The sequence below is a fragment of the Lentinula edodes genome, assembly GCF_021015755.1.
Source record: "Lentinula edodes strain Le(Bin) 0899 ss11 chromosome Unknown C8R40scaffold_4, whole genome shotgun sequence".
Classification (NCBI taxonomy): Eukaryota; Fungi; Basidiomycota; class Agaricomycetes; order Agaricales; family Omphalotaceae; genus Lentinula; species Lentinula edodes.
In genome coordinates this window covers 1114977-1129406 of record NW_025764310.1, presented here as the reverse complement: position 1 = coordinate 1129406, position 14430 = coordinate 1114977, and the positions used below count along the sequence as shown (strand labels likewise).

Sequence of the window (14430 nt, the reverse complement as noted above, 5' to 3'; positions counted from 1 at the left end):
CTCTCCTCGAGACAAGGCCGAAACACAAGCTTGAGCTGGAATTGAAGGCTACACAAATACAATTAAACTGATTGAATAAATATAAAAGAATAAAGAACTTACGTCATGAATTGAACGATTGATCTGCAGTAAATCCTGCATCGTAAAGCTGGCCTTCTGGGTAGTCAAAATAACACCTAAACCGAGGAACTCGGGGTTCACATCGAATATAGGGTTTTGACGCTGCAAAGGCGCGCTATTCTATTCAAATTAATACGAATGAATTAGATTAAATGAGATAAGAGTAAAGTGGAAACTCACTTGGGCGTGTTCAATCCGTTTGAAAGGAGTAAAGCCTTCCACTGAGTCTCCTGGCAATTTCAGACGACCTTGGTCATTGATGAGCAGGGCGGGACGAAATGTCGATGTTTTGGATAGAGCAGGAGCGGATTTAGAAGACTTGAGATGTTTAGAAGGTGGAGGTACCACCTCCTCCTCTGTCTCGGATTCTTTGACCTCCAAAACCTCCATTTGACGTGATTTTCCTTTGGCTGCTTGATGAAGGCGGGGGGAAGCTGGACGCGTTTTATTTGATAGGAAGGAGTCGCCAATTCTTCTGACTCAGGAGAAACCCGGGATTCCTCCACCATTTTGACAGAGGTCTTGGACCGAGCTGTCACCTTGGGTTTCGGAGCAGGCTTCTCCACCTTCTTCTTTGAAGAAGAAGCTTTGGGAAGTACGGGACGATCTTCTTTGGAAGGTGACTTGACATTGGAACGTCGATCCACTGAAAAGAGAAAAAGTGAATTAGATTAAATGAAATAATAACAACGCGGAATACGAATGAATAGTGGAAGCATCAGCCATAAGGCTGACCAATTCACGCTTACGTTTGTTGCTTTTGGGAGGGGCCACCGATTGATTCTCTTCGGAAGACTCGGTAGAATCCTCCACAGGTGGAGACACCCGAGTACCTCCAGGAAGTGGATGTGTTTCCGTCTTGGAAGAACGGAGTGCAGAGAATGGATTCAAATCCTCTAGAGGGACAAGGTGCATTATTGCACTTCCCTCTCGAAATCTCAAACTGAACGGAATAGGTATCAATGGGAAATGTTTGAGATCTTGAGATGACTGAAAATCAACACACAATGAATAAAACTAATTAAACAAGAAAAGAAAAAGACCGAATACACGTACTAAAAACAAACAACGATCTTCAAGGGGAACTCCCCATTGTTGGTTCAAGCTATCATGAAAGAAAGCCGGAAGTTTTTGGGATAAGAATGCTGCAGTGTAAAGTATATGTTTGGCAAACAAAGGGCAGTTAGCCTGACCAATCCAGAAATCGTGAATATAAATCTAAAATCAAAATCAATTAACAAGATCGGTTGGAAAACCAGACAAACAAATACATACCAAGAATGGTGCCGCCTCCTCAAACAGAGCATAAACCTTGCCAGAGTCGGGGATAGAAGAGGCTGCCATCACAGGCTGTAAGAGATGAATTGCCATGCGGGACGAACAAAATAAGTCCAGGCCAGAGGCCACAGACGTTGGGCGTGAGGAATTCGGAGGAAAGCAGAAAGGCACAAGAGGACGAGGGTATGAGAAAGCAGGGAGAGCTTTGGTAGCATCGTGATCGGGTGAATTCTGTGAATCGAGAATGGGAGGAGAGTAATCTCCCTCCAAAAGGCATTGAAACAAGGCACTCTCAAAGAAGAGAGGAAGCGAAGATTTTGACTTAAGACCAGCTAATAGTTCCTGAGCCTCTGATAATGAGGAAGGAAGTAGAGTGGTCGGGGTGGAAAGTCGAGTTTGACTCGAAGTTGCCGCCATTTTGACGAATGAGATGAAAGAAAGAAATGAAGGGAGAAAACGGACTTCAACAAAAATTTGTTGAACCCCGTGCCGGGAACCAAATAAATGTACACAATGAATCAGTACGTACATCAGAGCAGCTCTCCGTGAAATGGAAGCTCGTTCTGTGACTAGATGATGAAAAGATTGTGAATTAAAATTTCGAAATGTGATACGAATACCGAAAAAGTATTCAATTCAAATTGAGCGCTAAACTGTTACGATCCGTAGCAGGCATGTGAATAAATTGATAAGATGAGCGCTGGAAACCCATTTGGGGGCATCCAAATTGATTGGAAAGCACGGAGAAGTAGAGATCCAAACCCATTGATTTACATTAAAAGGAGATATAGTCTGGTCAAATCAATCTAATAACAGATTGGGTATCCTTTTCCTGCACAAAACTACGAATGACCGAGGACGGTCAAATTCTTTAGTTTGGGGGGGATGACATGCCTAAATTTTGGCTAGACGTCTATGCTGTGAATTGTGACATTTTCACATATAGATTTGTATCAAGAGGACTGTAATTGAGACCCAGATTGACAGTCAAAGTTAATACTGAATCAGTCTAATAAGTTGAAGGGACCATATACCCATACTACCATAAGTTGGTTAGTTTACCCATCCCCAATACTACCTTCGGATAACAGTCTACCTGTTTGTCAAGCAGGATTATACCAGACTTGGACTACATCCGAAGGATGACCATTCATGTATGACATACCAAGGGTATTCTTATTGGACCTTACACTGGCAGGAGTTTGGAAGAACTTACTCAAGTGACCATGAGCCGAGGATTGACTCGAAATGACTTTCTAGAACTCAGGAATTATCAAATACTCCTTCTAGAATGAATCAGATTGATAGGATTAGAATCGAGGAGAGCTGATTTGCCTCCAGACGAGGTGACAAACGATCGAAGTAAGTGTTGAACAGCAATGACAGTTGAACACCATTCAAGTCATTCTCCAAAACAATTAAATTAAATGAATAATGAAGTACCTACCTATGTTTGGAGGTATACTTGAATCTTGGAACCATTGTGGACCAAATAAAGACATGAAGATTCAAATTAAATAAATATCTGACCAATTGTAGAAGTTTCCTTGCGGTTCCGAACATTTATTGTATTAAATTAATTGTACTGTGCAACTCTATATTCTGTATGTATAAATAGCGATCCGATGTATCTGGAATACAAGTGATTTTGGGATGACGCTGCAGTGCTAATCCGTAAAAAGGAAAGACACACTCCCGCCAGACTGAAACCTCTTTGCTAGCAGCCATTCGGGCCCGGCACTTGTGAGTATAGGAACGTCGTGTTCTGCTCCTTGTGACTGCGAGAAGTATATCCAGTTGTTGGGTATTCTTCGAACTTAGGATCAGTTGTTGGTCTTAAGGGCAAATCACACTGTGTGGTTGTGCCAGCACATAGTTCTAGCCCTCCGTAGGGGTCTGTGTGTTTCGGTTTAATTTACTTTGATTCAAACCCCCAATTCTTGATATACCCATATCAATACAATCAAAGCACAAACCGTGCTGAATCTACCTTGATCAAAGGAATATATCGAATCCTTAGAACAATTCAAATTGATTGATTAAAGCTTCTTACTTAGCTCTCAAAGCTTTGCGGAACCTTTGCCAATGCTACCCCTTGCTATTAAATAAATTTGATAGCAGTGAACTTGCATATTGTGTATTAGATTGGTTGGTTGGAGTGCCCATTAGATTCCTTCCTTTCTCTTTCACACAAAAACGAGGCAAGCTTGTTAGCGGAGCAGTCTATACTGGCAGCAGGTGTTTCAGAATCGGGCGGGACTGGGGAGGACGTGGTGTCTATGGATCCTGCAAGGACAACCTTATCGGTAGGCTGTCAGTGCAGTAATGGATCTTGACCTAGTGTCACGAAGCGGCAGAGGCGGAGTGACTAACAGAGCAAGAAAGCGGAGTGACTAAGCAAGGCAGCGAGGCGGAGCGATTAAGCGGAGCAGAGGCAGACTGGTCCCAGATAATGACAGAGAGGTCAAGATAAGGGACCAGGCTGTGGAGGGTTGGCTATATATACATAATCCGGTCTGCGAGAAACAACGATGTAATACTGTACAGTTCAGGGGCAAGGAAGGTGGCGGAAGCCGGTAGAAAGAGAAGATGGGTCAGGTGGATCAGTAATTGATGGGGGTTTGACAGTGATGGGATGATGTATCGTACAAGTAAAGGCATCGAGACGGTGAGAAAAGGAAAATGATAGGGGCTGCGTACTTTATGACAGTATCCTCCCAGTTGGGTGTATTCACAGCTGGACTCTTAAGGAGGCTAGAGAGGGAGCTTCTTTGTCTCAGTGGAGGATTAATGGACTGTACGGGAGGAGTAAGTAACCTCCTTGACAATGTCCTAGACTGTTCAGATACTGCAGGTGATACCCCCCTCTCCAGAAATTTCTCCTTTTGTCTGTCAAGCCCATGCCTCGGGCCTCCATTCCGCCGCTCGGTATTCCGAAGATCCACCTTTATTGTAATCTTTTCCTTATTGTTCTTTCTCGCTACACATACCCTTTCATTCTAGTCCCTCCTTATTGTCTTTTACTTTACCCTGCAGGACTACACGTATAACTCCTAGTAGCTAGTCTGGCGCTCCGCACCGTTGCGCCGCTCCGTAGATATAAATACTGCTTGTACGCTACTGTAGTTCCTCAGTTTAATTATCGACTTAGATTCCCTCTTCCACTCTGTGCTCTCTAAGTCTTCAGGCTCAACGCCTTGAAGTACTCTCTACGCTACCTTAGGACTAGACGTCCTCTGGCTCGCTCCTCGTCACCGGCGATACCGCCGCTCCGACTTGGCTGCTTCTCAGTTCCTCCCTTCTCTACTCTCGATCTCCGGGGACTAACGGCGTAACGGCGGTGTTGTTAATAACTTCACTACTGTCCCACTCGTCTTCTGCACTTAGACACCTTGTGGCTTTGGCACGGTTACACGGTGTACATGATCTTAACATTGTCGTACTATAAGGGGATCTGTATCTTCCCCTTGTAGTCTTTCTATAGTGGCTACTTGACCGCTAACTCTTCCTCCTGCATTCAAGGCTGATTCCATGTCTAACTGTGATGCTGGCCCAGGGGGAGGTCCTCTCGCTCCCCAGGTAGGGGAATAGGTGAAACCTCCCATTGGACTACTGGCAGGTTGAGCATATCCCATGGAGGCATACCTCCATTGTGGTGGCCCCATAGCTGTTCCTGTGGGTCCAGGATCCACTGAAGGAGGTTCCCAAGCCACAGGTTGATGTTCTTCAGGGGTCCTTATGTCATTAGAGGGTTTGTCCCTGAACAACTGCTCTGGGATGGACATCAGGTGTTGACCAGCTACCACTGTGATGGCAGTAGAACTGGCAGCCTGGTTTGACTTTTGAGCTTGTGTCATGTTTCCACGAGATAAGGTGCTCTTTTGTTTTCTTGATTTGAGTTTGGAACTAGAAGGTCATTCCATTGACATTGCAGACATTTCATTGCAATGAGTCCATTCAGTGATGGGAGAGCTTGGTATAATGTAAGACCTGGGTCAGAAATGGTCTTAAGGGTGGATTTGGTATGAGAGGTTTATGTTGTAGTGTGCTAGGAGCAAGCTGGAGCTCAAAGGGGGCTACAGGAACCGCGACTGAGGACAGGAATGACCTAGTAGTAGTTCTGGTTGCAAGACGTGACCCTTGAAGGGGTTTCTAGAAGGTCCAGGGAGGTCCCTAGGATGCTAACGGAGGAAGGTGAAGGTAACCAGAACTAGGAGACATAGAAGCATTGTGTAGTATAGCTTGTGGTAGCTAGGAATATCAATGTAGGATCATTATAGCTAGTAGATGATGGGAGGTTCAGACGTGAAAGCTCCCAATATAGTGTGAGCCTGGGAAAAAGGTCCCGGGAGATGGAGGTGACAGTTGACATCCCCAAGCGGTGAAGGTGGTAATGGAGGAGCAGCACTTGGTTGGATGCAAGGGGAAGCTCCAACATTACCTAGATCAAGGTCCCAGAGCTTGTGGAGCAATTAGGGAGCTTGAGGAGAATTAGGGGAGGTTGGGAAGCTTTAGTATTGGTTGAGGGAGGTCGAAGACTCACTCAGATTGCTTAGATGTGAAGTGAAAGTGTATATTGGATTGCGTGGACAATTGATGAGACGAGAAACAGAGTTAGAGAAAATGAGATAGAGAAAGAGTAAAGAGAATTCCATATAGGTAGCAGGTACAAAGGGACAGGGACTGGACCTATGTAAAGGGTGTGTGTTCAAAATATACCAAGCTAGGGTTTAGGATACTACGGGACTGCTTAAATAGGTACAGGGAAGTTAACTACAGAACAGTGCATAACTAGGCAATTGAGATTGTTTACTAATGGAGTTAGGGTGTTGTACATAGTTGGGGAGGTCACTAGTCTCTAAGGTGGTGACGCTGTGTCCTGGGAGCTGCTGTGGTTACCAACGAGTGGGGGTATAAGGAGGTAGTGTAAGGAATGGAGGTATGAAGAGGTAGTGTGGTTTGAGGGAGGTTGCTGGGGAGCTGCTGATGAGCTTGGGGGTAGTTGAGGAGCTGCTGGGGGGCTTGGGGATAATGCAAAGTGGGTCAAGGCATGACAGAATGTATTTATATTCAAATTCTTGCTACTGCGTCATACAAGAGCCTCAGACAAGAGGGGTAAGTACACTGATTTGGAAGAGGGAATGCTACTAATTCGGAAAGAGTGATCGGCCCCATGGTACGGAGAGGCCAAGTGGAACGGGGGCATTTCGTAGGTCAGGGTTTTACTGATATTGCTTGGTACATTTTGATCACACACCCTTTGGGTCTACCTTATATAATCAAAGTGACCGGACCGCCCGTAACACATCCGATTCGGACCATTTTGCTTCTTGTAACGACAACAGCGCTGGCGGTGGAGACTGTGCGGTGTACAGGACAGCAGAGGACCGCGTTTCCACTGAACTCAACATCGAGCGAACGCAACGATCATCAGTTATTTATACCCCAACAATCAGATCAATTCATAATTCTTCCTGCTTCTTATACTTAGATTTTTAACAGGTAAGCCAGCTCTCATTGAAGAAACACAATGAGCTGAGTTTTATCGCAGTCAGCTTGAACTATTTCATTCTATCGTTTGTCATTTTGCACGAGAAGAAAGAGAGCGATGGCTGATAGTTTTAACGGACCAGGTGAGTGGTTTCAATGTTTCTTGTATTGCATTTCTCGTGTGATGAACAAAAATCCTCCTTGTTTTTCACAATGCAAATCTGCCGTCCATCTGTCCCTTTTGAACATTATATTCATATCTCAACCTTTTACTCCCCTGCAACATCATAACTAATCAGCCTTGGCTCCACCAGCATCGACTAAGAATCAAAGCCAAACGTCAAGTCCTACTCTTACTTTGTCCATCGGAATTGGCAATACATCACCTGTCCCAGGCTTTCCCTCACCATCATCGAGCTTTGTTCCTCCACCGGTGGTAACTCCAATTGAATTCGCTACTGTAAAAGACAAGCGAAAGGACGAGAATTCACGAAAGAACTCCAAAACTGGACTTGTGAACGTTGCCACAAAATCCAAGAGTCAATTAGATACCAAACCGAACACTTCTGCATCTGCAGTTGATCCAAATTCCATAATCTCACCCACGACACCGACCCCAAATGGCCTGCATCGTCAAAGGAGTTTTCCAAATTCTGAATCGTTTTCGGAGGTAGCGGCCACAGTTATCGAATTACCGACGGAATTGCCAACTGACGATGAAACGCACAATTCCTCATCGAATTCGGCGGCGAAAGCTTTCGGTGCGGCAGCTTCACGGGATACCCAGTCTCCTATCATTCCTACACCACCTTTCTCAAAACAATCCTTGAATGCATCTCATTCTCTACCGAAAACCCCAGTCAGAACACCATCAAATCCACCAACTCCATCTAGTCCTGGTTTCCACTTCCCACCGTCAGCATCATCAAGGAAACCGAATCGGGACTCAACGATGTCAAATTTTTCCACCTCATCCGCAGCATCTACTCGTTCGACTACTTCCTTAAAAAGCAATAGACCGGCTCCACCAAGTCCCGCACTGTCCAGACGGACATCCGGCACTGGTGTCGGTGCTGCCACTTCACCTATAGCCAAACGGTTTTCTGCTGGACCAGGAGGAATACCAGCATTCGGAGTAGTAGAACGAAGTCATTCTTTACGCACCAGTCCTACGGTTTCCCGCAATCATTCCAATAGTCCCAAAGCAGCTTTACCGATGAGCTCCCATCCACATCGTTTTTCTTCTCCCGCCTTCCGACGTGATTCATCGACAATGTCCGTGCCTGCGCCACTACCGTTAACACCGGTTCCGGGGAGCGCAACTTTACCACCTGCTTCAGCTTCCCTGCTTTCTGGCGATCTCTCCAGCGCTGGTCTTTCTAGTGCAGGCTTATCCAGTGCAGCACTTCGGACGGCAACGACCGCGTCGACCGCGCTCACCAAAGGCAAGGGTACAGGTACCGCTTCCCAGATGCGTAGACCTATCCGAATTCGAGATTACGCCTATGTCCCTAGAGAAGATGAATCTTTGGATGCAGATGCACGCCCACTCTGGGAAAACGACCCTCAATTTCTTGGTTTTGGGGCAGACGGGAAAGGTTTACATGTACCTACGCCTAATAGGGTGAAGGTTCTGAACAAAGCTCTTTTGACCGCCACGAACCTGAGTACAATATCTTCTAATCTGAATACGGCATATACTATGTGGAAAACGTCATATAAGAGAGATCGGAAGGAGAGGAAAGCGGCAGTGAAGCGTCGAGCCAAGGAAACGAAGAGAGAAAGGGCGCAGGCCAGGTATAGTATGAACAGTGTCCGGAGTGTGGGTAGCACGAGCAGTACGGCTTCATCTGTGTCTTCAACTAGTAGTCGATCGGAGGTGTCTGAAGTGGATGAAAGGGAAGATGATGATGAGGACGATGGGATGGGCGGGTGGGCTGGATTCAGGTTTGGATTGGCCAGACTGAGTTGGGGTTTTGGCAACTCTGGTGCTTCTGGTTCGACAGGAACGTCCGTCTCTGCGTCTACGCCCGCCTCTAAAATTGCCACAAACACCCCAAACGAACCCTCGGCTTCAAATACTTCCAACAATTCTAATTCCGGTCCCAGTTCCAATGCATTTCCTTCCCGTTTAGATCTCGACCGTAACTTCGGTATCGACGCCACCTCTTCTGAATCTGGTGATGAATCGTCCAATAATTCCACTGATACTGAAGGCGAGCAGTTTCATGACGCACCCTCCTCCCATCTCCGGCACGCTGATCTTGATTTTGGACTCGACCTAGAAGGCCGTGGGATTGACTCGCCTTCGCCTCTGGACTATGATCGTGTATATGGTTACGATGAAGATGCTTATGGCCAAATACCCAACTCAGCATTCCCATCAGCATCACCGTATCCTGGCTCGGGTGATGGCTATGGATACGAGGACGACTCGCTCGATTCGATTGGAGAAGGGGAACTTATACCGGGTCAGTACCGCGCTTTGTATTCCTTCGAGCCTGAAGGTCCTTCAGAAATGAAGCTGACAGAAGGCGAGATCGTGATGGTCGTTGGGCGAGGTGGTGGTGGTGGATGGGCGGTTGTGGTGGACAAGTACACTGAACATTCTCCGCGGGATGTTGAACCTGGTGGTACGACTAATCCGAATGTGACAAGCAAGTATGCTCTTGTCCCCGAGAGCTACTTGGAACTCATCCAGCCTGATGAAGTGGCCGATAGAGAAGTGAAAGAAGAAAAGGGAACGGTGACGACGCCGGAAGTAAGACAGTAGGAGAACGTGAAATGAGGTGACCCATGTTCTGTTGCATGTGTATTGGTCCCGACAATTTTTCTTGGTTTTCATCATGCTTATTCCTCATGCACTTAACAGAATATCTATCAGAACACTTGACTACACTCAGCCTGCACCCGTCGTTTTCCTCAATTTTCATTTTGTGCTTTTGTCATGGTTTTAGCTCAAAATTTTCTTCCTGCGCTGTTCAAATGAAGTACATATATATTTATCTATGTATCTGTATGTGCATACTGCTCTTGTGGATCAAGGTGTAGATGAGTACATAGTATGTACCTAATACAATGTGGTCTATATCCTAGCAGAGAATTGGAGCGTGAACGACTGTAATGACTGCAGTGATTGCGTCCGTCACTAAAGATCTAGCGTCTGGCCTCAATCATGCATTATTTGGATTTCGGAAATTGTGGCTAATTCTGCTCAGATTTGTTTGTACATTGGTTGAGTTACGACTGGACTACAATTGCCGTATGATACATAACTTCAATAACTCAAAATTCGATGACTACCTTCAAACAGTCGTGAGCTTCTGCAGCACCAAAGATACTGTATGCCTTTTCAATATCTTTGAAGGCAAAAGTGTGCGTAGCAAACTTTTCAGGTAGAATCTTTCCGGATTCGACCAGCTTAATCAACATGGGGGTAGACGAAGCGTCGACGAGTCGAGTGGTGATCGCTAGAAGGAAAGTGAAGGTTTAAAAAAATCAATATGTCGGCAGCACCATCACAAAATGACTGGTACTCACTGATGTTTTTGTCCCACAGTGTCTCCAGGTGCAAATCAACTTTTGTTCCATGCACACCCAAATTCGCAATTGTTCCCCCTACTGCAACAAGTTTTTGACAAAGCTCAAAGGTAGCGGGGATACCCACTGCTTCGAGGGCTGCATCCACACCGCGACCACCCGTAATTTTCATGACCTGTTCGACAACATTAGGTCCTGAGACGACGGTGTGAGTGGCACCCAAAGATCGAGCGGTGGCAAGTCTTTTCTCGTTCAAGTCGATCATGATAATTTGGAGAGGAGAGTACAGCTGGCTGGTAATCAATGCGCCGAGACCGACTGGTCCACTTCCAACTATGGCTACAGTCGAGCCGAGCTTAATTTTGCCTTGCTGCACGGAATATGAGAAACGATGGATAATTTGAGCTTGTTGGACTTACCAAAACTCCACATTCGTAGCCGGTCGGGACAGTATCGCTGAGCATCAGCTGCGCATTGTCGCTTGCGCTCTCGACTGCCAGGTGAAGTGAACCATCTGCATGGGGAATACGTGCGTACTCTGCTTGGGTACCGTCGATGGTGTTGCCAAGAGCCCATCCTCCGTCTAATTTGTTTCATGAGTTACTTAAGCGTAACAAATAGCATCAGATAGCGAGCATACTGGTACAGTGGGAAGGCATGCCTCGGCGGCAGTTTGCGCAGGTTGTGCATGAAGTTATACAGGAGACGATTACTTTGTCGCCTGGCTTAAAAAGGCACACATTATCGCCGATTTGCTCAACGACAGCGACGCCTTCGTGTCCGAGGATTCTGCCAGTGTCGCAAGTCCTAAAAAAAAGCAAGATAGGAGTATAGATACAAATGAGAGAATATTTAGTTATACATACGCTACATCTCCTTTGAAAATGTGCAGGTCCGTGCCTAACGTATCCAGCAACTGAATTATATGCCATAAGAAAGGAAAGATTTAGAAAAACGCACCACAGATGGTAGTTTTAACCATCTTCACGATAGCATCGGTGGGTTTGAGGATGGTGGGTTTGGGTCGATCTTCCAGCCTAGGTTGACCTTTCGCTGCATACACGAGCGCTTTCATTGTCGCCATTGCTGCGGTTGAAGTTGATAGCCAAGCTCGTTGCCGGTGGAAAAGGTTATTAGGAGATGTGGCACTTGCACCGGCCGTTATCCGCATAGAAGATTGGATTCTTGTCAGAAAGCCAGCATGAACCGGAACTCGAATGCAGAGCATCTTAAGCTTAAAACGCGCTTCAGGTTGATGGATGTAATCCGAGGATAGAGCCTGATAGAACAGTAGGCCCGCCGACGGCCGAATTTCCGTTTTCCGAAGCTGATGGCCCATGGGGGCACTGTCACTAGCTCTCCATTCAATTCACCTAGCTTCTTTCTTTTTTTTCTTGTTACCGGTTCAACGAGGTTGGAAGGCGACATATTACGGTGGACAACGCTCCAAGGGAATTCAGGTAACAATTTCCCTCCTTGAGCTCAATTGAATCTATGATTGAACAAATCAGACAGATTCATTTGATCTTGTGTTGAAAGGCAGGATCCTTCAAGTGGCAGCAATATTTGATCGTTGACTGAAATTCACTGGAAGGTAAGTAAAACCATACTCGAATATCATAAAATCTGAAGGAGTCACAAGCGTGTTTTAATTAGAAGCATTCTTTCGGACAAAGAATCGACATGGCTGCTCCTCGTGCTTTACCGACTCCTCCTTCACTGCCTGCCACGCCTCCTCCACCGTCTGCTACACCTCCTCGTCCAGCTTTACCGATACCGCCCACAGCACTGTCAGACCCCGCTGGAAACTTAGGATCTCTGCGTAAGAAACGAAACTTCAAAGCTCTGCAGCTTCCTACCCCCCCTTCTCCGATATCCGCTGCACCTGCTGGTCCCTTACCACCTCTTCCAGGCGTCGCCCGAGGCCTTGTAGCCACTCGGAATGCGCCCAATCAGCCATTCAAACGCGGCCTCTCTATTGATGTCGACAATGCTCAGCCTCATAACACTGGTTTAGGTCTTTTTGGACGAGGAGCCGCGTTAGGCAGTGGCTTACCTCCGATCAGCGCTAGCGTTTTGATGACCCCAGAAAGCTCAACGACGCAAAGACTTAATTTACAAGCTACGCTCACGACGGCATTGGAACAGATGAGATTAAGCAGTAGAGGAAGTGGGAATAGCACAACTACGTTGAGCAGCAGTGGGCTTGCCACCGGGAGTAGCGGCGTGTCTTCCACTTCTTCAGTCACGACCGTAGACGGTGCCCCATCTGCGGAACTATATCGTAGCAAGGCTGAACGCGATAGGGAACTCATACAAGCGCCTCTGCAGGACTCTGACCTGAAGAACATTGCTGAGCTAGGTATGGGTAATGGAGGCAGCGTAATGAAGGTTGAACATGTGCCGAGTGGAGTCGTTATGGCAAAGAAGGTACAATCGAGCGCCTTGTTCTTGGAATAAACATACTGAAAACAATTTTTTAAATCAGATCGTTCTCATCGACGCAAAGCCTAGTGTCCGAAAACAAATTCTTCGCGAACTGCACATCATGCACCGGTGTAGCTCGCCGTTCATTGTCTCATTCTTTGGTGCATATCTGTCTGAGCCTAACATCTGCATTTGTATGGAGTACATGGACAAGGGATCCTTCGACTCCATCTACAAGACCATTGGCTCCAAAGGAAGACCAAACGAAGCAATAACAGGACCAATCCCCATAGGAATCGTCAGACAGCTTGCGAAACGGGTTTTAGGTGGTTTGGTCTACTTGAAGGACGAAATGGAGGTGTTACATCGGGATATTAAACCTAGTAATATTTTGTTGAACTCAGAAGGTGTGTGTTTGCGTGAATTTCTCATCCGACTGTTCGTAATCCTTGTTTTTTGATCCCAGGCGAAGTAAAGCTTTGTGATTTCGGTGTCAGCGGCGAGTTGGAAAATAATGTAGCGAAGACTTTCGTTGGAACTAGTGTGTATATGAGTGTAAGTTATCCGTCAATTTCTTCGTCTTTATTGTGATATTTCCCAGAAACTTTCAAGGTACTGATACGTCTTTCGTATTCACAGCCTGAACGTATCCAAGGTTCCGACTATTCCGTCAAATCCGATGTATGGAGTCTGGGAATAACGCTCATTGAACTTGCGCACGGATGTTTCCCGTTTGCGGATAGTGAGGTCGAGGAGGATACTCCAATAGACTTAAGTAAGTATATTTTCTTTCAAGGATGCTTTGTTGCTGTTTCCTCACGCTTATTTCCTCAGCCGCCCTCACCCCCATCTCCTCACTCCCATCCTCCCTACCAAGCGCTCAGAGACACTCTCGGCGTAAATCTCGTGGCGTCTCACTCCAAGGCGGAGTCGGTACTCTGTCTATACTCGAGTTAATGCACCACATCGTGCGTGAGCCTCCGCCAACGCTCATCACCCCTTCGGTACCTCACTCACTAGAATTCACGGAAGAAGCAGCGCAATTTGTTGTTCATTGCCTGAAGAAGGACCCTGGAGAGCGGATGAACCCTAGGGATCTATTAGAAATGGGTTGGATGGATGATACTGGGAGAGGAGAGGAGATGACTCTAAGGATGTGGGCGGGGACACTGTAGAAAGAATGCATGGCCGTGATCATGTGATCATTCGCCCATTCCTGAAAGCTGTCTTACGTTCGGTGGAAGAAGGCAGACACCAGAGCGACTCCCTGTTTCAGGGCGGCACACAAGCTGCAGCCGGGCCAAGACTTTCGCATCTCTGTCCTGCTGTCGAACTCATCGAGCTTTCGATTGTAGACGGAGATGAAGAGACCCCTTTGGGTCGGTGGGTTATCTATTCATGAATCAATATCAATATACCCAAGGATTTATCTGTTTGACGACTTGCAGCCATTTCTTCCACCTTTTGCAGGTCCATATAGATGACTAATGAGACTAAATGGAAGCTTCACAGCCTGGAACTTGAGTGGATGATTCCTTTGAGGCGCCTGGCGTTTCCGGTCCGAGTCCTTAATTC

General features: G+C 46.5%; 3 protein-coding genes across 3 annotated transcripts; 2 read left to right on the top strand and 1 right to left on the bottom strand.

Annotated features, from left to right (window-relative positions):
- Window positions 1-6733: 6733 nt before the first annotated feature.
- C8R40DRAFT_1234694 (uncharacterized protein) lies at window positions 6734-9661 on the top strand (the record flags this gene model as incomplete). Its single annotated transcript, XM_046233370.1, has 3 exons — window positions 6734-6900; window positions 6950-7031; window positions 7188-9661. The coding sequence occupies exons 2-3, from the start codon at window positions 7007-7009 to the stop codon at window positions 9659-9661; spliced, it is 2499 nt and encodes an 832-aa protein (XP_046090577.1). The 5' UTR covers window positions 6734-6900; window positions 6950-7006.
- Window positions 9662-10173: 512 nt separating this feature from the next.
- On the bottom strand, window positions 10174-11503 carry C8R40DRAFT_1036293 (L-iditol 2-dehydrogenase; the record flags this gene model as incomplete). The annotated part of the gene is made up of 6 exons (XM_046223572.1): window positions 10174-10358; window positions 10429-10798; window positions 10848-11011; window positions 11069-11235; window positions 11295-11328; window positions 11389-11503. 6 exons carry the CDS (start codon window positions 11501-11503, stop codon window positions 10174-10176), a joined length of 1035 nt encoding a protein of 344 aa, XP_046090576.1.
- A 1073-nt stretch (window positions 11504-12576) lies between these two features.
- C8R40DRAFT_1036452 (kinase-like domain-containing protein) lies at window positions 12577-14030 on the top strand (the record flags this gene model as incomplete). The annotated part of the gene is made up of 5 exons (XM_046223583.1): window positions 12577-12858; window positions 12917-13262; window positions 13322-13410; window positions 13495-13630; window positions 13690-14030. 5 exons carry the CDS (start codon window positions 12577-12579, stop codon window positions 14028-14030), a joined length of 1194 nt encoding a protein of 397 aa, XP_046090575.1.
- Between the last annotated feature and the right edge of the window lie 400 nt (window positions 14031-14430).